Source organism: Montipora capricornis, chromosome 2 (assembly GCF_036669925.1).
Source record: "Montipora capricornis isolate CH-2021 chromosome 2, ASM3666992v2, whole genome shotgun sequence".
NCBI classification, from domain to species: domain Eukaryota; kingdom Metazoa; phylum Cnidaria; class Anthozoa; order Scleractinia; family Acroporidae; genus Montipora; species Montipora capricornis.
In genome coordinates, this window is record NC_090884.1 from 46203450 (window position 1) to 46227449 (window position 24000).

Consider the following 24000-nt stretch of genomic DNA (forward strand, 5'->3'; position numbering starts at 1 on the left):
GTTCTTAATTCAAAATACTAAAATGGACTTTTAGCAATTTTATTTCAATATTTCGACGAGCCGATTTTCCGCAATTCGCCTTTTTTCCAATGTTTGCCTCCAGCATAACACATGGCTAATTTGCATGACAATTAGAAAACCAACATGGCGGCTATCCTGAATAAGGCCTATCCGGACACTATCGGTAATTGGTATCGGCCAGTCCTGGGGCCCACACACTCAGTTGAATATATGTAGCTGATTTTGCTTTCGAAAGCCAATAAGTGTCGCGAAAAAGGTAAAAAATAACTTTAAAAATGCTATAAAACCAAAAGTTCAGGTTCAACTCCCGGACCCGACGCCATACTACCGAAATCACTAAACTGCTTGCAGCCCGAAAAGATTTGAATTTCGACTTGCTCACGCGACCATTTGGAGCGCCCCGATTTGTGACGTGTTATTCTTGATGTGAGCGAGGCTGTGGGAAAATATAAAAGAAACAAACCACGGCATGAGGCGAAGAGCTTTCCACCGTTTGGAAATGATATGTGGTCACTGATGGTTGAGCGGAGGGGAAGGTGTTTCAACAAAGTTCTACCAGGGAAGTTTTAGAGACATAAAATTAAAGTACAAAATGAGTGGTCTTAAAGTTTCAAAAATATGGAAGACGAGTTTTGTCAAACATGCAACCGAAAATTACTTCGAGGTAGCGTAAAGACTTGCGCGCTTGGCCAAGAAGAAATAAAAATGTCATACGCTTGCGACGCAGTCCAATGTAAACACGTAATGCTTTGTTGTTTTAAATTTCATGCTCGTAAAGCAAAATTGTATGATTTATAAATACCAGTATAGTATCGACAAATTGTTTACAGGAATCGATACCGAAGTCTCACTCCAATGATAAGTTGAGTTTTTATCCCTTGTTGTTGTTTTGGTTGACGTACAAATTCTCTGCGAAAATTATATGAATCGTCAACATAGCAGTAATTGGGTTTGACAAAACACTGATCCCCGGTCAACTGACCCCCCTACTGACCCCCCTACTGACCCCCTATAAAATCAATGGGAAAATGAATACTGCTTACTTAAGCCACAAAAACCCTTTTTAAACATCATTGTTCAGCAATATTTAAGTCTAAGCACCCATTTTAAAAAGGTTAGCTTACATGAAGTAATCGGTCATCACAACAATAATCGAAAACTAACCTTTTTAAAATGGGTGCTTAGACTTAAATATTGTCAAGAGAAAATGAGGGGACAAATAGGTAGGCTCAGGGCGTTGGCCGGGATATGTCATGTCCACGAAAGTTATTTTTAGACGAGCGGAAGTCTTTGTTCTAGCGGAATTCTGTCTTCAGAGACGTCCGCATACAGTCTTGCCTCGCTCTCAGGTTCTTTGTGAAAAGAGAAAATTACGGCGTGCGTGCAAGGCTGATGAATATTTATTTTCTTTCAAACATTGGACCGAGGTTGGCCTGCATGCGGACGTCTCGGAAGACTCACGCTCGTCTAAAAATAACTTTCGTGGACATGACATATCCCAAGGGCTGGACAGGGAGCCTCCCTCTCTGTCATTTTCTCTTGATATTGTTGAACAATGCTGTTTAAAAAGGGATGTTGAGGCTTAAGTAAGCAGTATTCATTTTCCCATTGATTTTATAGGGGGTCAGTAGGGGGGTCAGTAAGGGGGTCAGTTGACCGGGGGTCAGTGTTTTGTCGAAACCCGCAGTAATTTAAATATCATAATGTCAGTCGTAGAGAACAAATAAACAGTTACTATTTTCATTTAGTAATCAAAACGATTTCAAGTACAGTAATGTTGCAAATAAATGTAAAATAAAACATTTGTCATATCTTCTCGTTTGTTCTTATCGGTCGTTGTGGAACATCGAAGGCGGGACAAAACGTCTTCCATGTGTGAAACTGTAAGGGCCGATTTACACGGTACGATTTTTGTCGCATGCGACAACGGCTTACGACAGGCCCACGACATGAGTTACGATTGTTGTGTACGTCAGCAAAAATGTCGTAGCATTTAAAACATGTTTTAAAACGCTGCGACAATCGTAAGTCATGTCGTAGGCCTGTCGTGAGCTTGCCGCATGCGACAAAAATCGTACCGTGTAAATTGGCCTCAAGACCACTCATTTTGTACTTTAATCCTATATCTCTAAAACGTCCCGGGTATAACTTTGTTGAAAAATCTCCCCCTCCGCTCAACCATCAGTGACCACATATCATTTCCGCCAAACGGTGGAGAGCTCTTCGTACACATTCATCTCATGCGGCGGTCTGTTTCTTTATTTTCCCACGGCCTCGCTCACATCAAGAATGGCACGTCACAAATCGGAGCGCTCCAAATGATCACGTGAGCAAATCGAAATTCAAATGCGATCGATCATTCTTTTCGGAGGGCAAACAGTTTAGTGATTTCGGTAGTAAGTGAATTGAATTTGTGTTGGTTCTCTATTATGCCTAGACGGTTTTCAGTTCTCCCTCAGCAAAAACCAGCTTCCAGTTGGCTGTTAAGCTGCGTTCCAAGGTTTATACATAAACCGTATAGCGGCAGCCAGAGGTGCCATAGTATGCTTTCGGTTTTAACTTGTTTGAGCTGCGCCGTTGCTACGGTATTTGCGACGACGATTAGCGACACAAGTTTGTTACGTCCGTTTGGACATGTTGTTATGTGTTGCTGGGATTTTTTTGCGCGAAGTTTGAAACTCGTCAAACGTTTGAGCCAACAGCTCCCAACATTTCTTTTGCTCTTTGATCGCCGAAGCTAATCGCAAAAATGTTGGATCCTTTTGACTGGGCGTTGATAATCAATTTTGGATGGAGCAGCTTGCATGTGTCTCCTAAAGTGATGAATGGTCAATTTCAGTTAAATATGAGTATTCCGATTTTAAAAAAAAGGCATTACGATGCATATGGCATCTTCGAAAGGCAAAGTATATTTCGATGATCTTCCATCCAGATATCAACCCTTTTCTCGACAGGGATTAACTTCAATTCCTATCACGAGTCACAGTGCTCGGCACTTATTTGGAAATCATCTCAAGAAGTACATGTTCGTATCCTCAAACTTCGGTCATATATGATTGTTTCTTTCCATACCTTTCTTCTTTGCTTCCAAAGCGACTGTCGAACGCACTTCAATTATCCGATATTACTACCACTTATTAATTACTTCACAATGTGTATTTGGCTTTTCCCCCTTTATTATTGATCATTTAAGCAACCACAGGAATTACTTTAAAAACTACTGTTCTTCTATTCTGGTGCCCAATTGTTTACGAGTCACACAGTTTTTATAAACCTTCGAGATCAGGATTTAAAAAAACCGGCGGCACTTTTTTCTAGAACATCCCACTCTTCCTAGACTTCTTTGTTCGATAACTGTGCTTAATCTCTTTTTACAAGGCTAAAAGTTTATTGGCCTCATTTTCGTTGCTGCAGACTTCATAGAGTAATAATAGCCCTTCCATGTTTTCCAACAACAACCATGCGCGTATGAATTGCCCATGCAGTCGACCTGTGTAGGAACCGTGAAGATATTTCCCATTTAGGTTGGAATCATGGCAAGCCTTGTACCACCAGGCTGCTCTGTGCTCTACTGCGCAGTTCCCAGACGAAATGTCATTGTCTTGATCTTTGGTTGAGAATGCCATTCCATTGCCCTTCGACAGCGAGTCACCTGCTGTACCTAAAAGTAAAGAAGTCTCCGCGTCACTATTCTGCATGATTCTCTAGATGACGACCAGACCCAAAAAAAAATATCAAATTGTGACACATTCTTCATGGAATACTTTCTCTGAAATATTAATTTGGATATGAAAATTATAATGATTGGTCATGTCGCAAAAAGAGTTATCAGCATTACTTTAAGACCGTGGTCGCGTGTCTCGGCTCGTGCGGATTCCAGGGTTAATAATTAATCTAAATCTAGGTTTTCTATGTGTAACATTTTTACTTCCTTTATTTTTGTTTTAATGAAAGAAGTGTATTTTTGAAGTGCGAGGATCACTCACTTCTTTCGTCATTCAGTGGTTTAATAAGCAAACATTTCATGCCATAAATTGTAGAAGCCTGACAAACCTGAATAAACCCCAAGGTCAAGTTTATAATTTGCGTTCTTGTCTTCAACTGCAAAGCTATTATAAACCGTAAAAGCTGATGCTCCGGAGAAATCTTCCAAATCCACACGGAGAACATTCCTGGATTGATTTGCCAAACGATGGATTTTCTGCAATCCCAGCCAAAACTCGCCATCCAAACTTCCAAATCCATTTTCATAATATTCCCAACCAAGATAAAAGTCTTGTGATCCATCGAGCCTCTTTTGGAAAACCGTCCAGCCTCCACCGTCGGTTTTCTGATCGCAATAAACTCCAAACGCTTCGCTGTTCTGAGGCTGAATAGTGTACACACCATTCGCTGTTTTTCCAGATTTGTAAATTTCCGCACAATCTTTTGGAACTACAAAAGAAAAACAAGATAGCAAGTATTTTTGTATAATGTTCAGTAAAATGTAATGTTTTATAGCAATATTCATTGTTCGTTTATGCCAAATGTGAAGTGAGTGATAAATTACGAAACTGACAAAAGCTAAGTTTTGAGGAATCAGATTTGACGTTTTATCATGTGACACAAAGTGATCAACAGCTGACAGTGAAGCTTTTGTACATTATGCTTTTACTTTACCAATAAAATGCTCCTTCTTCCCCACTAAAATGCGTGGTCTCCCTCCAAAAGGTCACATCAATGCTCAGTTAATGCTCATTATACATAGGCTGATAATATGAAGTTTTTAATTTCTTAATCTCAACCAGGTGATCTGGTGACGCAATTCGGAGGACTGGGAAGAAAAATTTTAACGCCGTATCCCACAACCGCGCGCGGCCTTCGGTGTTGTTTCCAAACTCCCTGCAATATTTCCATCGCCAAAACTCAACAGATCATTCCGTGTTTACCACATTTCCTGTTACTGTATGAACATTCAAGTAGACCCGACAAGATTTGACCTCGCCTCTGCCATGCTGAATTCGAAAATAAGGCCGCGCGCGGTTGTGGGATACGGCGGTAAAATTTTTCTCCCCACTCCTCCGAATTACGTCACCAGATCACCTGGAACATTTCAACGCAAATAAAGGCTCAGCTTCACAAAAACGTAAATGTACAACACAAATGTAGTATAATAAGTTAACAATATATGGTATTTGTTGTTGTATTGCAACGTAAGTGATGTTTCAATGTAATCTCTTAAGACTGTTCTTGTCGACTTTGTCGTACTTTCATTTTCTCTGAATGTTTTTTAAGAAAATAGAACTAAAATGCTCGAATAATGCTTAATGCTTTTGCCTCACAAAAATGCTCGAAATGCAGAAATTCTTAGTACTGACAGTCGGTATGGCAGAACACACATATACAGAAAGCTGACAGAGAGCTAACTGGCTAGTCATACAAACTGCCACTGAGACTTATAATAGGAGGGAAAATTGCTCTGTTTGAAGAATGAAGGTACCATGAATTTTTCCATGCTGGAAAAAGATTCGTTCCTAAAATTCAGTTGCGACAAGGCCATAGACAATCTTAGAGATCCTAATTAGTAATTGTGTCCCAGTAGTTCTCCTGATTTCTGGTCAAAACTGAGTTAAATTAAAAGTTAAACCTTAGAATTTTAGCCAAGTATTTGTGACATTTTTGCCCATTCGAATGAGTCTTAAATGGATAAGCTACACATATGTAGAAAGATCGGAAATTAAAAAAAAACTGGGACGAAGGTATTTTATTCAAATTTCAATCCATTTCTATCATTTTCTATGATTACTTTAAATTTTTAAAAGATTTTTTAATTTCATCGTATGAACGCAAAACTAATTAAAACCAAAAAAACTACAATGATAGGCATTGCATGCAGTATAGGCCTCCTCTACCCAAGAAGCGAGAAATAATAGAGCGGCTATAGTCCTTCATCATGACTCCTTGTTGTACCATAACCGCTTTTCCCCTTCTCGCTTAAGGTGATTCCCTGGTTTTGCATTGCGCAAGCCTACCGTGTATAATTTCTTGCTTCACTGGCGAGCGCAGTAGCGCGGGCACATTGATAAAATGGCGGATTTTCATTGACGCCAAGCCTAATCCGTCAAGGAATGGCTATTTTTTCTGAACGAGTACGGTGATCCCCATTTTTTATTTCATCTATTTTCTGCAAACGGTGTCTTCATCTTGTAGTGGAAAAAACAGCAAAAATCTATGGCCAGATTTTTGGCAATTTCATAAAATTGTACCGAAGGAAGCCATTACGAGTCGCATAGCCCACACTAAAGTTAAATCTATTTTGGAGTGTTAGAGCGGTTTTCAAATGAGTGTCGTAAAACCAAAACCAAAGTAATTACTTTGGCCAATCAAAAAGGACGGAGACAATCCGGTAAACCAATCAAAACTCGAAGTAATTACACGTAGCCGATACAAAGAGCGGGAAAATGTGCACGCGCGAGCAACGATTGGTTTTGGTTTCACTTCTGATCGGTTCAAAAAATGGCGCGAGAACTTTGAACCAATCACTGAGTGAAGTAATCATAAACCAAAGCAATTCGCTAATTACTTTCCTTGTGCTAAAATTTTACTGACTAGTCCCAAAGTATGTCGTTATCTTGTTTTCTTCACACCACTTGGACTTCAGGTGGTTGTATCGTTTGCTTAATACGTAATATCGTTAGTGTGGTGTCACAAGGGTGAACGAGGATTACCTAACGCTTATGATCGTATCACATAATATCTCATGTGATACGATCATGTGATACGATACGATCATGTGATATCTCATGTGATACAACATTAGCCTCATGAGAAACTGTTGTAGTATACTGTGGCCAGTTTACAGGGAGGCTGAAAACCCGGATTGGTGAGATATCCCACCTCCAAGTGAGTAAACAAATATTCATATTTGCTCTTGCAGTGGAAATGAAAGCTTCTAAACTCGTATAGTTTTAATTGTCTTATGTGAATTTGCACAGACCGTATTCATAAATGGCGGCTAAGTAATTATTCTTTTGGCTTTATGCTAATGATCCTCACTAGCCTCGTTACCACGTACAAAATTCAAAAGAATTATTGCTCCAAAGTGAGGCTAGTGAGGATGATCTGCACAAGGACAAAAGAATAATTTCTTTAATTTCTTAGTCGCCATTTATGAATACGGTCTATGTCACTTAAATTTTCAATATGGTCTTTTCACTTGTTTCGCCCAAACTATTGCAATATTTTGTCATTGTTTCTTATTGAAATAAAAACAGAGCATGTAAATTATTTCCTTGTTCATTTCTGTTAGCTTATTTAAGTACCCCATACTACGGAGTTTTCATGTACATTAATTGCAAATACCCCTGAAGAAAAACGCGCAACAATCTACGTACCTCTATCCCGATTTAATGACAAGATGTTCTCAGAAAGAGACTAAAGGGAATAACGAATAAAAGAAACTCTTTTCCTTGTGCTGAAATGGTTTAGAATTATGGGTTTCCAAGTATGTCGTCGTGTTGCTTTCTCACATACATCAATTGAGAGGAGAGCGGGAGGCTAAAAGCAAATAGCGAAGTTGATACATCTGTTCCTTTCTTCGTTTTTCTCTCCCTACTCCTTCGTTTCCTTTTTTCTCCCTTCTCATTTCCTTTTTTTTCCCCTGGGCAAAAGGACACAGCCGAAACCAAACATTCCTTTTTTTTCCCTTGGGCAAAAGGACACAGCCGAAACCAAACACAACAAAACAAAAAAAGAGATGTAGAGGAGAAATTTATATTTAATTAAGTTTTGGAGACTCAGGTCAAGAATTAAGAATAAGCCTGTTTTTTTATAAAAACTGGATTGGTAATGGTATTACGCAAGTTGAACATTTAATGGATGAATCCTCCAATTTCTTTTCCCTCGCTGCTTTTCAGATTAAATTATTAATTGGAAAGTCGCTTATCAAACATACTTTCAATGCACAACGAGCAGTAAACTTATCATTTTCAACTTCAAACAGTTACATCGCTGGTTATCAACTAATTGTTTCTTTAAAAAAGTTGGACTTGAACAGTGTTGTGTGTTGTTTTTTGTCGTTCAAAAGAAAACTATTGCATTTCTATTGTTTTATAATTTTATGTCAAAAAAACAAAAAAAAACAAAAAAAAAGTTTGGGAGTTCGGACCCGATTCTAAATAGAGTTACATCTCGGCCCCGATGTATGTTCCCCCGTATTGCTCAGGAACCCAATATGATCCCAAAACAGAGCTCCGATTTAGTCGTGTACGCAGACGCAAGGACCACGAATTTGAATGCGAGCTCGCACTGTAAGTCGAGCTCGATCGAGTCTGAGCACGATGGCTACACTGGATGTCGCATCTTTCGAGTTCCAATTCCGTTGAAAATCGAGGTCGATTTCATTTTTTCTTTTCTTTTCCACTTATCGGGTGATCGCATCTTTCGTGTTGTTTTGCATAAAATTCAAATTTTAATAAACATAACTTGGAAATAAAGTGGTTTATTATAAAACTGAATAGTAGTTATTTTTGCATTACTTTTCCAAAACCTTTTCCCCTGATGATGATGGTTCAGCAGCCTTTCAAATTGCTTTCTCTTTGGCTGCCTTTCTGAGCGTTATTCCAGCTTCTGCACGATTTTGTGACCTCATATCACAACTTCTTTGGGTAAAAATGTACTGACCGCCGCAGACTGGACATAGCCTTGCGCTTGTCGCCGTTAAAATCTATTACCCAGTTATTGAATTGAAAACGAAGAGAGAAACCAAACTATTAACACGGTGCGAAAGACGTGACGGACAACCCACGGCTTGGTGCAATTGCATGAAATTGAGGTGAAGATGCAGTTTCGCTTCATGTGCGCCTTCGCATTATATATACCTAGAAATTTCTCACCGTAATCGCTTATGGACGGTGCCTACTATTGTCATTTCGCATACGGTCTGCGCATCTCGAGATACTCGGATTTCTTATAGCTGGTGCTTATTAATACAGGGATATCTTTGCGCTGTTCAAAGACGCATTTTTCAGAGATAATTAAGCTTCAATTGAGAAAGAATGCCATACATTGCTTTGTATTTTAAAGGTTTTTACGCATATTATTCATCAATTATCTTTGAAAAAAACCGGGGCAAAACCGGGGCAAAAATACCTTTGAATAGGTGCTTATTAATACAGGGATATCTTTGCGCGGTTCAAAAATATACGGAGACAGCAGAATTTAGCAAGTGAGCTCGGTATCCAAAAAGAAAATTGAGGGTAACCACGCATTTTTCGGAGATAATTAAGCTTCAATTGAGAAAGAATACCATACATTGCTTTGTATTTTAAAGGTTGTTACGCATATTATTCATTAATTATCTTTGAAAAATGAGTGGTTACCCCCAATTCAGTAACAATTGTTAAGATCCATATTTCCTGCATAATCATAAACCGGGGCTGAGTGTCGTCTGCATATGCATGGATTTTTGGTTGATAGGTTTTAATAACTTCAAACAGCTTACTAGCATAGACAGAAAAGAGCATCGGTCCTACATGACCCTTGAGGAACACCGAATGATAGGTGAGATCTGTCTGACAGTTCTCCATTGACCGCAACACACTGAGAGCGACCAGTTAAGTAGGAGGCGAACCATTTGAGAACATCTCCTGTGACACCAAACGACGTTTCTAGGCGCCGCAAGAGTATGGCGTGGTCAACCGTATCAAATGCTGCGCTTAATCAAGCAATACCAGCAAAGACACGTGCTGGCGATTCATGTCAATCAGGAAGGGTGTCTTTAACTATTTTAAGCAGCGCCGTCCCAGTACTGTGTGATTTCCTATAAGCCGACTGCAAATACAGGAAATAGTTCATTATCTGTAACGCGGGTGTACAACTGGTCAAATACTGCCCTCTCAGTAATCTTGGATACAAATAATAGATTGCTGAGTGGTCGCGAGTTCTTGTAAGCAGAGTCCTTGGCGACCTTTTTAAGCAAAGGGTTTACGATCGCTTCCTTCCACTCGGAAGGGAAGTGTGCAATAGACAAAGGTGCATTTACTATTTTCGTGATCACAGGAAGTAAAACATCTAATGAATCAGACACCAGATCAACGCACCGCACCGCACCACCATAGCTAAAACTGTCTTCCAAAAAAATGGTATTGGAACAGCAAATTTGTTCACGGTGTCCCTCGGTGAATATTTAGTAGCCGCGTCAGATCTATAGATAAATACATCGCTTCAATACTCGGGTGTAAGACCATTTAAGGATTTAAAGACCATAGTGATTTTCTGCTGCCTACCCAACTTGCTAAACTCGAAGATATGGTAAGAAACAGCTGCAGAAAAACGATCTTTAGTAGAAAGTTGATTTTTATTCTGATCAACAATAACAGATTTGGTTTTTGCCTATGGCCAAAGCGATCTTCTAATGGAAAATTGGGTGCTTCGTTTTCGAGTTGGGATTCCGCTTCGTTTTCGACTTAGGGTGCTTATTTCGATTTCGACCTTTTGTGTGCTTCGTGCTATGTTCTTCGTTTTCGAGTGCTTGGTTTTCGATGCTTCCCCTTCCGTAAAGCTCTGAGAGCAGAATAAATAAGCGTGCTGGTTTAGACGTCAGCTGTGCATGTTTAATGGCAGTAAGGCTCATAATTATCTAAATCGTCGGGTACTCTTAAAGCCGGAGACGTTTTTTCTTTTATCTTTACTGGGCGTAATTTCATTTTCCGTTTATTTGTGATAATGCTGGAGTCAAAACAACGTGATATCACAGAGCTGATAATAGAATGATTTCCGCTATATATATTCAAAACTGCAACTGAACAAATCACTTTCTGTGCCTTCGCCAACTAAACACGACTCTCCCAAACTACTGTTTTCTTGTTCTGCTGTAATCTCTGTATTGTTTAAACGCAGTCTTTTAAATTATTTGCAAAAGGTAAGTTAAGTGCTCCATAGGAGAAATCAATTCTATGGTCAGATTGTTAATTGAGATCAGGTTGGCTCAAGAAATGCTCTTCTGTTTGCTAAGCTTATCAAAAAATATCCTTGTCACTACATCACTATATCTTAGAACTCAATTAAAAAAAAAAATGCTTGCGTTTTGCTTTGACACCATTACAGCTTGTTATAGTTTCTTTTTTTAAAGTTTAATTCATGCTAAATGTTTTAAAATTAGTTTCACACTGTGACAAAGGAACGGAAACGAAATGTATGTTTTTAGTACAGTGAGGCAAAGAAAGTAATTTGTGAGGTACGGACCATTCCAAGAAAAAAGAGTATTTCCATTTTGTTATTCGTGTTTATTTTTTGCTTTTTTTTCCTTTTTTTTTTTAAATCAGACTGCAGATTTCGTTCTTTGGTCGCGCTCTAATTACTATGCTGTGTCTTTCTGAGTGACTCACTGAGGAAAAAAGGTCAGTAATTTTCAAGTTCATCCTAATGATTGTAAATACTTTAATACTTCAAGAGTATTGAAACTAGCGCTGTGTGCTTGACTGTACCGGTTCGCCAACGGCTGATTAAAATTCAGGACGAATTAACAATATCCTAGACCTGCAGGCTTTACAAAACAACCGTTACGCTTGTTTGAATTGAACAAAAGTTTCAGGCGCGCTGCAGTTAAAGTGCCACTATAATCAAAAAATCATTTCTGTTTTTCTTCAGATTTTCAGTGTGTTTGCTTAACACCTCACTGGCAAAATTTTGAGCTTGGATATTTATCCAAAGGCTGTTTACTTTGAGTGTAAATTTTGGATTTCACGGTCCGCCAATACTCACGTTCAAAACTAACCGATGGGACCTCAGAGGGTTGGATCTAGGGAAAGTGACGTCATTTACTCACCAGCTTAAAAAGCAGGCCATTTTATATGCAAAACACTAGTTTCAAAGTCTGAAAGCCCGAAACTCCCGTGCTGCATATTAATTAACTAAAGCCTCGTACACATCCATTGCATTCTTTAACTCATGAGTCTTTGTCGTTATTTTCTCCTCCATTAAAAAGGAAAATTCTACTTAAAATAAACAGGTGTCTTTTTGAAATCAAGGCTTAAAACTTGGGTCGCTTAGCGTTTAGTTAACATAGTTTTGAAATCCAAAAAAATAGGAGAACTGATTTTTTGGTCATAGTTTTTCATAAGTGGAGAAGTAAAGCGTTGATCGATATTTGCTTAGTAAGTCCTGCTTCGTGGTAAACTTGAGTTTTTAATCTCACACTTTCTTGTTTTTTTTAACTTATTCGAAACCTCCATCCATACATGACTATTTAATTGTCGCTATTCTTTTCTCGTGACAGTTCACTGTCCCGCCTTATCCGGATACCACTCATGCATTGGGAAGCAAAATCTTTCTTTCTGGTCTCTTCAACTACCTTAAGTCCTCTGTTGCAATGTATTACCATCCACTTAGGGACGATTTTATTTTTGGCGGATCTGGATCTCTTACATTTAAGCCGAAAAGACAAACTAGAGGATATGTGTTATTCACAACCAAGGCATCCACAAATACCTTTAACATGAATATAAGTTTAGTCCATATCATGCATACGTCAACAAAGTATTTTGTTCAGATATTCAGTTTGTACAAGGGGAAGGGGGTTTACAGTCTCTAATAGACCTCAATGCCCCCCCCCCCCCACGTCCCCCTCAAAAAGGCTTCAAACATAAAGTATCATGTTCTTTCCCAAACTCGATGCAATTCCTTTCTACATGTGATGGACTTATGATGTTTCACAGTTTGTAATTTTAAAGCTCCAATAGCTGACAAATAAATTCTCTAACTTACTCAATGAACCGCTGATCCTTGGCATGCATTCATAACTTATTATGAGCACCCAGTCAACTATGATCAAAAAAGTGAATAGGACATTTTATGACGAGTCCTTTCCCTTAAGTTCTTCTTTGCTTAAGTTGTCATTGTGCTGGGTTTTTAGTGATAAGTGACGTTTAGACCTCCGACTAAATGAAACGCGTTTTGTCATATAGCCATTGGTAAGTCAAATGCAAAACAAAGTGGCATGAATGCGTAAAGATTCAAGAAGCAATTTTTCAGAAGGAATACTTAAAGCTCTTGTTCTTTCCAAAGCGTTAGTTCGCTATTGTGCTAGCATTCTGGCTCACTCGGTTTTCATTGGCAATGCGATGCTAAATTTTGCAACTGCCGAACTCGATATGAGTTATTTTATTTTATTTGTTTGACGATTAAGCAAGTAAAGCACAACTGTTTTGCTCAGTGTTTGACTTGTGAAAAAAAGAAAGGGGAGGGGGGGGGGGGGTGGGGTTTGGAGTTATTGGTAAGCTACAGTCATCCATAACCTCTTCTTACTTTATGCTTCTCGCTCTGTTATCTAACTCTGTGGCCGTTTTTTGTAAGAAAACAAATGAATTATTTCATCTAGAATCGTAATTGATTTCCTGCAAAGGTGAGGGCAAATCCCCCGTGTTAACCCGTTGATACCACCCCTTAACTAATCACCCTGGGAGGAAATAGGGTGGGAAGAACGTTTTCGTTTCGAAGCTAAAAAGCAGACTAAACATCAAGCGTCTTTATCTTTCTTTCCTTCCAGCTTCATTTGACATCGATTTGACATTGGATCATCTCATGGAAAAAGTTTTAATTGTCATTTAGTTATTGAAGAATGGTAGATAGGAAGTTAGAGGCTGTAGAGCAGCGAATGCTAGAGCTTGCCATTGCGATAAGTGTAGGAGACAGATATCGTGAAGGAAGGGCTCATTTTCATCTCGGCGGTGCTTACCTCAACCTACCTGATTATCAACAGGCCATAAAGACTTATGCACAAGCATTACATATTTTCATAGAAATAGGCTGCAGGGCGGAGGAGGGATCAACCTATGGAAATCTGGGAATTCCGTATCTTCGTCTAGCTAATTTTAAACAAGCCATTGAGTACTACGAAAAGCATCTTAGTATTGCTAAAGAAGTAGGTAATAGGGATGGGGAGGGATCAGCCTATGGAAATCTGGGAATTGCCTATCGCAATCTAGGTAATTTTAAACAAGCCATTGAGTACTACGAAAAACATCTTACTATTGCTAAAGAAGTAGGGGATAGGGCTGGGGAGGGATCAGCCTATGGAAATCTGGGAATTGCCTATCGCAATCTAGGTAATTTTAAACAAGCCATTGAGTACTACGAAAAGCATCTTAGTATTGCTAAAGAAGTAGGGGATAGGGCTGGGGAGGGATCAACCTATGGAAATCTGGGAAATGCCTATCTTAGTCTAGGTAATTTTAAACAAGCCATTGAGTACTACGAAAAACATCTTAGTATTGCTAAAGAAGTAGGTAATAGGGCTGGGGAGGGATCAGCCTATGGAAATCTGGGAAATGCCTATCGCAATCTAGGTAATTTTAAACAAGCCATTGAGTACTACGAAAAACATCTTAGTATTGCTAAAGAAGTAGGTAATAGGGCTGGGGAGGGATCAACCTATGGAAATCTGGGAAATGCCTATCTTAGTCTAGGTAATTTTAAACAAGCCATTGAGTACTACGAAAAGCATCTTAGTATTGCTAAAGAAGTAGGTAATAGGGCTGGGGAGGGATCAGCCTATGGAAATCTGGGAAATGCCTATCGCAATCTAGGTAATTTTAAACAAGCCATTGAGTACTACGAAAAAGATCTTAGTATTGCTAAAGAAGTAGGTAATAGAGATGGCGAGGGATCAGCCTATGGAAATCTGGGAAATGCGTATCTTAGTCTTGGTAATTTTAAACAAGCCATTGAGTACTACGAAAAAGATCTTAGTATTGCTAAAGAAGTAGGTAATAGGGCTGGGGAGGGATCAACCTATGGAAATCTGGGAAATGCCTATCGCAATCTAGGTAATTTTAAACAAGCCATTGAGTACTACGAAAAACATCTTAGTATTGCTAAAGAAGTAGGTAATAGGGCTGGGGAGGGATTAGCTTATGGAAATCTGGGAAATGCCTATCTTAGTCTAGGTAATTTTAAACAAGCCATTGAGTACTACGAAAAAGATCTTAGTATTGCTAAAGAAGTAGGGGATAGGGCTGGGGAGGGATCAGCCTATGGAAATCTGGGAAATGCCTATCTGAGTCTAGGTAATTTTAAACAAGCCATTGAGTACTACGAAAAACATCTTAGTATTGCTAAAGAAGTAGGTAATAGGGCTGGGGAGGGATCAGCCTATGGATATCTGGGAAATGCCTACTGCGATCTAGGCAATTTTAAACAAGCCATTGAGTACTACGAAAAACATCTTAGTATTGCTAAAGAAGTAGGTAATAGGGCTGGGGAGGGATCAGCGTATGTAAATCTGGGAAATGCCTACTGCAATCTAGGTTATTTTAAGGAAGCCATGGAATACCATGAACACAGTCTTAGTATTTTCAAGGAAACTGGAGACTTTCTAAGAGAGGGAATCGCGTGGTATTCGCAAGGTCATGATCATGAATTGTTGGGTTCCTTGAGTAATGCACTCAGTTGTTATCGTTCAAGTATAAAACATTTTGATGAAACAAGGCATAGTCTGAAGTCAGAAGATGAATTAAAAGTAACTTTTCGTGATTCTTATCGCGTGGCATACACTGCTCTGTGGAGGACACTTTTGAAGAATGGAGAGATTGAAGAAGCTTTGTATGCTGCTGAGAAAGGTCGAGCACAGGCTTTGAGCGATATTTTGCAAGATCAATACGGCATTGACTCTCAGTCATTTTCTGCACTTGCTCCGAATCAAACTCTTATAGCTGCATTAGAGCTTTTACCTTCACAAGCCGTTTTTGTGGCACTTGACGAGAACAAGATCACGTTTTGGGTGCTAAGAAAAGACAGCAAGATCAGCTTTCGACAAAACGAAATCGCAAATGGAAGTGCTGATTTGTTGATGGAAACTATTTTGAAAGGGATCGGCGTAGGGGATGGTGTCAGATGCGAGAATCGTTCATTGGATCCACTACGCAATGACCTGTCTTGCAGCAAAAGATGTATCAGTGAGAAAGCAGTTCTACCATCTTCATCCTCCGTTGACTCTTTACAACCGTTGTATGATGTCTTACTCGGGCCAATTGCAGACTTGCTCCAAGGAAATGAGTTAATCGTTGTTCCCGATGGACCATTTTGCTTGGCTCCATATTCTGCGTTGAGTGAATCTATCAGGATCCGCACCGTTCCCTCGTTGACTGCTTTTAATGTGATCGTTGGTGCACCTGAAGACTTCCACAGTAAGACTGGAGCACTGCTTGTAGGTGATCCGTGGTTGAAGGAAGTTACTAACAAGAAAGGGGAACCCATTTTGGAACAGCTTCCGTGCGCAAAACAAGAAGTAGAGATGATTGGACAACTTCTGCAGACAACACCGCTGACTGGAAAAAGTGCCACGAAAGCTGAGGTGCTGAAAAGTATGAGATCAGTTGCTTTAGTTCACATTGCAGCACATGGATGCCAAAAAACGGGAGAAATTGCTTTAGCCCCAAATACCGAACGGAAATCGCAAATCCCCACAGGGGAAGACTTCATTTTGAAAATGTCGGATGTTCAGACAATTTCTCTTCGAGCAAGGCTAGTTGTGCTGAGCTGTTGTCACAGTGGCCGGGGGGAAGTGAAGTCTGAGGGAGTGGTGGGAATTGCAAGGGCTTTCCTGTGTGCTGGAGCTCGGTCTGTTTTGGTGTCACTCTGGGCAATTGATGACGAGGTAACGTTGCTTTTCATGAGGAGCTTCTACCAGCACCTGGTAGATGGAAAAAGCGCAAGTGCAGCTCTTCAACAAGCAATGAAATCTTTCCGAGAGTCAAAGCAGTATTGCTCTATAAAGCACTGGGCGCCATTTTTGCTGGTTGGCGATGATGTCACGCTGGAATTTCCAAAAAAATGGTAAGTGAAGTTCGAGTTTAACTCAGAAACAAGAATACTTTCAAATTGGAAAATTGACGATAGGAATCAAATAGGCCTAAGATGGCATGATAACGAGATGCTACAATAGACAAAAGTAGTTGGGAAGGTTATGTAAATGAACCGCACCATAGCTGTATGTACTTCAACCCGCTTCAGTTAAAGCGCAAAAGAAAGAGTTTCACCTTTTCTTATATAGACCCCTCCCCTCTATTCAATGTTGGAGGGTAACTCAACAATTTCCCACTAAAACCATTCAGCTTTGCACAACATTGAATGAGGGGGGAGAGGAGAGAAGGAATGAAGACGTCAAGCGTGCTAGCCTTCCCAACAGATTTGTCTATTATCGTAGCTTCGTAGTGTAAACAATTCAAAGTTTCCTCTAACACGCTTTTGTCATAAATGTAATTTCCACATGCTTATCACGCATGCACAGTAGCATATTTAAAGGATACACTTCACATTGGTGGAAAAACTGTTTTCGTTCAGCCTTTTCTGAAGATGGGTCATTTATCACCTCGTGATGTCTCTTTTGGTGTTTCCGTTCTATGAATCTCCCATAGATCTCTAAACGTCATCTTTTGTAAGGAATTCGAAGACAGCATCGTCCTGCAGGTAGCCATTCGCATCGGCGCATTGTGCATGCTCAAAAGAACCAGCTATATTTAGAGCTGTTTTATTTATTTTTCTCTTTTCCAGAATCGATGTCAAAGATGCCAGAAGACAACCTAGCAGAGCCGGACTCTTTAGTGATTGCCGAACTTGTAAAAACAAAAGTAGAACGGGTTAACAAACATGGTTTTACCAGTAGAACAAGCTCCAAAGGCTTAGTAGAAGTTTACTGCTTTAACTAAACCAACAGACTGAGATTATTGTAAGTGAAATTATGACAGAAAGCTTAGATCTATAGTAAAATGCTAGTTTTACCCGTTATTTTTATACTTCGTTTCTCATATAATCTCAACGGTCAGTGTTGCTCGAATGGCGATCAAAATCATAGTGCTATAGTTGAGTTGCTAAAAATGATGTTTTATTTAGTTCTTTGAAACTGTTTTTGTTGTATGAGTGTAAGCCAGTTTCGAAAGAAAAGAAAAAAAACACTTTTGCTGATGACCCTTAACATCAGACTTTTACCGTGATAAGGAAAAGAGATGTGTCATTTGCAACATTCAAAGATCACAAAATAGAAGGGAAACGACGGGTGAAATTTTTCTCCTGTTCTTCTGCATAACAAATGAATGAAATCGTCAGGAATAAAGAAGACGTTTTTCTTTTCTTAATAAATTTCCAAGTTCTTTGTAGGGCTTACTCCCTCGAGTTATCGGTGGTGTTTTTAAGCAAAGTGAAAGAATGTGTTTGCATTCGAAAGTAGTTCAATTCTTGGAATAATAGTTATATAGGGAACTAACAAATCGGCTGCAAAGTTAGAAAAAAATCTCTGGAGCATATTCATAGCCACCTTCACAACTGGAAAATTTTCTTGTCGAAACAAAATTGAGAGACAAGTTGCTGGAAAAATTGCCGAGTGTAACAGCGCCTTTATGGGTCAAGTAAGTAAGGAAACCATCTAACGTTGGATAAGACAACTCACTCTCCATTTGCTTATCTTATAACTTGATTAGAAATCATAAATATGGTCAGTTTTACAAAATGCATAAAACTATGTCTTCCAAACGCACATATAAAATAAGTTTGTGAAGGTAGAGATCTGTAGTTTAATATTTATTTCTTTGAAAAATGTTACAAAAAAGCTTCGAAAACGAAAAGCGTTATTAAAACACGAGGCATTAAGCACCCTGCAAAGGAAAGTGATTAGATGTAATAATTGTGTACATATCTACAGTTTGTAGGTATGGGCACCGATTTTAAAAGGGTTTCCTTTCAAGGGCGTTTCCGTTTCGATAGCTTCGGTGTGGATACTATCCCAAAGAGACGACAAAGCCCTGATTTCAAAAGGTTTGCATGTATTTCTCAGTGATACCCGCCATCGCCACGAACGTTCCCAATCCAGATGAGGGCGTTGTTGGCTTGGGAGCTGTCCAAAATGACGTTGTGATGTGGAATGTGGAAAATAAGGGAAAACCAAGAGAAAACGAGGGGACAGAGAAGGAGGCTCCCGGTCCAGCCCTTGGGATATGTCATGTCCACGAAAGTTATTTTTAGACGAGCGGAAGTCTTCCGAGACGTCCGCATGCAGGCCAACCTCGGTCCGATGTTTGAAAGAAAATATATATTCATCAGCCTTCCACGTGCTCCATCATTTTCTCTTTTCACTAAGAACCTGAGAGCGAAGCAAGACTGCATGGGGACGTCTCGGAAGACAGACTTCCCCTAGAACAAAGACTTTGGCTCGTCTAAAAATAACTTTCGTGGACATAACATATCCTGGCCAACGCCTTGAGCCTCCCTCTCTGTCCCCTCATTTTCTCTTGGGGAAAACTCATTTACACGTCATAGGTTCCTGTGCGATAAAGCGCTGATAACAGTGAAAGCCCCACGGCGAACCATTTACGCCCCTCGCTCTGGCAATCAGCGCTTCGTTCAACGGGTATTAAAAGCCATAGCTATACAGATTAAATAAAAAAGTGGAAAGCCACCACTAAAGTCACCAGTGATAGGAGTGGCGATCGGATTAAGTCAATTGTAAAACAGACCAAGGATGAATATGCGCAAGATGATACGGTTAACCCTAACTTACTATGGAAAATGGTTAAATTGAAAGTGAGAGAGGAGTCCTTGAAATATGGAACTTTCAAGAAAAAGAAACTATCGAAAAAAGAAGAGGAAATAGAACAAGCAATTGCAACTCCTGAAAAACGTCTTTCTGAATTTAATAACGATGAAACCCAAAGCGAAAAAGTGTGGTTGGAACTTGAAACAAAGAAACGCGAACTGGAGGCAATAATAGAATACCGAACAAAAGGAGCAATTTTAAGATCTAAATCTCAGTGGTACAATGAAACAAGGAACAATAACCCAGCTTAAAGTTAATGACAACGACCTCAACTGTACAGACAAAGAGATCTTAATAGAATGTGAATCATTTTACCAATATCTTTACAGCTGTAAAGTAGGTACTGACAACCAAGAAGGGGCTCTCTTCTTTCCACAGCAAGAAAACCGAAAGGTTTTGAATAATGATGAACAATTTCTCTGTGAGGGAGAATTAGGAAAGAATGAATGTTTAGAAGCGCTGAAAAGCATGGCGCCAGACAAATCCTCGGAAACTGATGGACTCCCCTGTGAATTCTACAAAGTGTTTTGGAATGACGTGGCGGAAATTTTGATAAAATCTTTTAATTATTCTTACGAAATAGGAAAGTTCCCGATATCACAAAGGAGGGGCATTATTAAGCTCATACCACAAAAGGATGCTGGTCATAATTTAATAAAAAACTGGCGACCTTTAACACTTTTGAACCGCGACTACAAAATAGCGACAAAAGCTATTGCAAACCGTATCAAAACGTTCTTGCCAAAACTTGTTTCTTATGATCAAACCGGCTTCATTAGAGGCAGATTTATTGGAGACAACATTCGTTTAACAGATAGCGTCATCAAATATACAAAAGCGAAATATATGCCGGGATTGCTCCTTTTTCTTGATTTTGAAAAAGCCTTTGATACTCTAGAGTGGCCCTTTATTCGTAAAACTGTCCAATACTTTGGCTTTGGCCCATCATTGTTGAACTGGTTAAAAGTATTTTACTGTAATAGTCAAAGCTGTATTTTAAACAATGGATGGGCAAGTAATTTCTTTGAGCTTAACCGGGGAGTTAGGCAAGGTTGCCCTCTGTCACCATATTTATTTATTCTTTCTGTAGAATTTACTTGCCAATGCAATTCGACAAAAAAAAGAAATTCGAGGCATAACTGTAAAGGAAAAAGAAATTAAACTTAGTCAATATGCAGATGACACGACCCTTGTTTTAGACGGCTCCGAAGAATCCTTACTAGAATCTTTGAAGATAATACAGCATTTTAGTAATATATCCGGCCTCAGACTTAACGACAAAAAGACTGAAGCTTTGTGGAGTGGTGCAAGGTCGAATTGGGATTTTAAACTTTGCCCTGAATAAGACTTCAAATGGCCGAAAAAAAAAGTTAGCGCGTTAGGGGTATGATTGTCAACAGACCCCGATATAACTATATCTTTGAATTACAAAGATAAAATGGAAAAAATTAAGTTGATTATGGATTATAGCTTCACAGCTAGTATACATTTTTTCTCCTCTCCAAAAATATCACACAGCAATAAAGGAGATAAATGTGATGTTTTATAACTTCTTATGGAATGGCAACGGCGACAAAATAAAAAGAAAGGTAATGATAAATGACTACTCAGAATGGGGACTTAAAAATGATTGATATAGTTTCTTTTAATAGATCTCTTAAAGCCACATGGATAAAAAGGTATCTAGATAAGGAAAACTGTGGAAGCTGGAAAAGTTTTTTTTGACTTAGAGCTTGAAAAATATGGAGGTGAAGTAACACTAACTGGAAATCTTGACATAAAAGACAGTCGTAACGTTATCAAAATATCAGACCCATTTTTCAAAGAAAATCTTGAAATCTGGTCAGAAGGAATCATTTCTTCAATTTAACTCCAAAGATATATACCCCATAATACAAGAATGTGGACTAAACATGAAAGTTTCTTGTCAAACTTCTTAAAAAGCAAAAAATCAAGTAAACTAGTATACAAGAAACTTGTATCAGGGAAAAGCGAATCACCCAGCCAAAGTCAACAAAGGTGGCAGGAAGATTTTTTTACGACAAAGCAAGATTTCACTGAACTGGAAAGAGGCTTATCAAATGGCTTTTCAATGTACAAAGAGCACTAAACTTATAACTTAAAACAAATTCCTTCATAGAAGAATATCAGCAAACAACTTCTTCAAAAAAATTGGACTCGTTGACAGCGAGAAATGCACTTTCTGTGAAAGAGAAACAGAGAAACTGGCACATTTATTTTGGGCTTGCCCAAAAACTCAAGTTTTTTAAACTAATTTTAAGGTATGGCTACAGTCTTGCCAAGTCATTGCTAAAGAGGCACCCTTAGAGCCTGATACAGCACTGGGTCTAAGGCCAGATAGTTCTAAGCATAAGCTTCAAATTAACCTCTGTTGCTTAAATGCTAGATATTATATTTGGCTATGTAGACAGCAAAAATTTTGTCCAAAATTAGAAGATTTCTTACTGTATTTCAAGCATATCCATGAAATGGAAAAAAATACAACTACAATTGCTTTAAAAAAGTGGGAGCCTCTGTTGTTGTTTTTAATCTCTTGACAGCCTGACCCTAGTGCCCTGAAAAAGAAAATGAAAATGAAGGTAAAAGAAACAAGGCGCATATAAATCATAAACCACGCATATTTTATTTAAGTCTTTTCAAATTTAGAACTTAAATTATTGACAGGAGTAAGCTGGCCTCTTCAGGTGTTGTTGTTGTTGTTGTAAGCAGTGCAAGCGAACTAATACTAATTGTGTTGTATTGTAGGTGTAAGTATCAGTATTGTTATTGATGTAAGTATGGTATGGTATTAAATAAAATTAAAAAAAAGAAAAAAAAAGAGTGAAAAAAGGAAAGCTATTTTTTATTTTAAATTGTAAATATTTTTTTGAATTTTGAAAAAAAACATTTTCTCCATACAAATCCTTATATTTCTACTCTTGCATGACGCCATCACCATGCTCAAGTCTTAATATCCAGAATCACAAGGTCAGATCGATTTTCCAGTTTACATTTCTTCAGAGTTAAATACTTGAGTGTGGGGATTATGGCAGAGCGTACTAGGAGTGGGTAAGTTGTTGCAGGTCTCTCGAATTGTGGATAATTCTGAATTCTGGTTTGCGGATTCCGAATTCCGGATTCTGGATTCCAGCTGTTATTGCTGCCCTTGAAAGCACAAAGAATGCAGACTGATTTGAGCATGTGACTAGTGGACATTGAAGTTGATTGTGAAAACTTATTTCACTGTCTTGCAAATACTGTAAATACTTTAATGCAAGGAAACCACTATGGGTCAGCTTGAAACTTTATTTTCGTTATTTTGTAAATGCATAACCGTACATTACCTTAAGTCTGCGTGGTTCACATTTCAGTGACATAAGAATGGTCGGCGTGAACCAGGAAAACGTAGGTACTGCAAGAATACGAAGACTGAATATGTTCAATATTCTTCAGCTTTGCTCTCTCAGTCCATATTTACAATTCTTATTCTTGTAATGCTTCCAGGCTTATGGTCGCTTGCGTGAAGTGCAGCCCTAAGTTTAATCCTGCAACTACTTTTCACTTCTGCTCACTTTGAATGAAAGGTATTATAATAATTTATTTATTTCGTGTACAGTGGTGGCCATACAGCAAACCTGTGTACATTGCCATACTGTTCTAAACTCTGCTTACAAAGAAAAAAACCCAATTAACCAATCCTACAAATTCCCAGTCCAAAATTATGAAGACCCAGGCCAATATTATGCACACAACTCACCAAATCAAACCAAATAAAGAGCATGCAACACCCTTCACAAATTTATGCCTACGATTTTTAAGAATTATATTTTAAATTTTTGCTTTTTTGCAATTCTTAATTGACAACAGTTGAACTGCTGTACTTCATTTGAAATTTAGGAGGTCAAACTATCCTACAGGTGAGTTGTTTTTGCTGTTTGTGAATAAGCTTAATTCTAATTCGGTTTGTACACAAAATACTGTAAATAAATGAAATGGTCGATCTTCATTCAGTATTCCAAAGAAATCTCACCTTAAATATCTTGACATTCCTCGATAATCTTTAGTCAAATTAAACTCTGATCTCTGCTGTACTGAATCTTTCCGTCGGCAAATTCACTTGTATCAATTTATTTCTCTTTGGTACAACAAGTAGCAGCTACTTAAAGTTACAGGGAGATCTGTCGACTGGTGAACTTTCGCCACTTTCTAAATTTTGACTGTGATTTCTTCGCTCTGACTAAGCATGGTGGCTTGCTATAACTGGGCAATTTATTTTACTGTGTGTGCATCCCACGGAAACGCTCTTAGGCGTCTTGTTTTTGTGATAGTCTGGAAGTGTTTTCACGTGACGTCACGGCGGTCATGTTGGTATACCTACAAACGGAACGGCGTCCATGTTGGTTTCCCCAACTAAT

General features: G+C 38.8%; 2 protein-coding genes and 1 pseudogene across 2 annotated transcripts in view; 1 reads left to right on the forward strand and 2 right to left on the reverse strand.

Moving 5' to 3' along the window:
* Window positions 1-24000, reverse strand: part of LOC138024113 (dual specificity mitogen-activated protein kinase kinase 7-like) — a 336186-nt gene that overhangs the window by 297976 nt on the left and 14210 nt on the right. The window lies entirely within an intron of this gene.
* LOC138037405 (fibrinogen C domain-containing protein 1 pseudogene) lies at window positions 3401-6279 on the reverse strand (annotated as a pseudogene).
* Window positions 10827-17777, forward strand: LOC138038046 (tetratricopeptide repeat protein 28-like). The gene is made up of 4 exons (XM_068883868.1): window positions 10827-10921; window positions 11325-11399; window positions 13547-16833; window positions 17551-17777. Coding segments are annotated over exons 3-4 (3216 nt in total). The 5' UTR covers window positions 10827-10921; window positions 11325-11399; window positions 13547-13618; the 3' UTR covers window positions 17552-17777.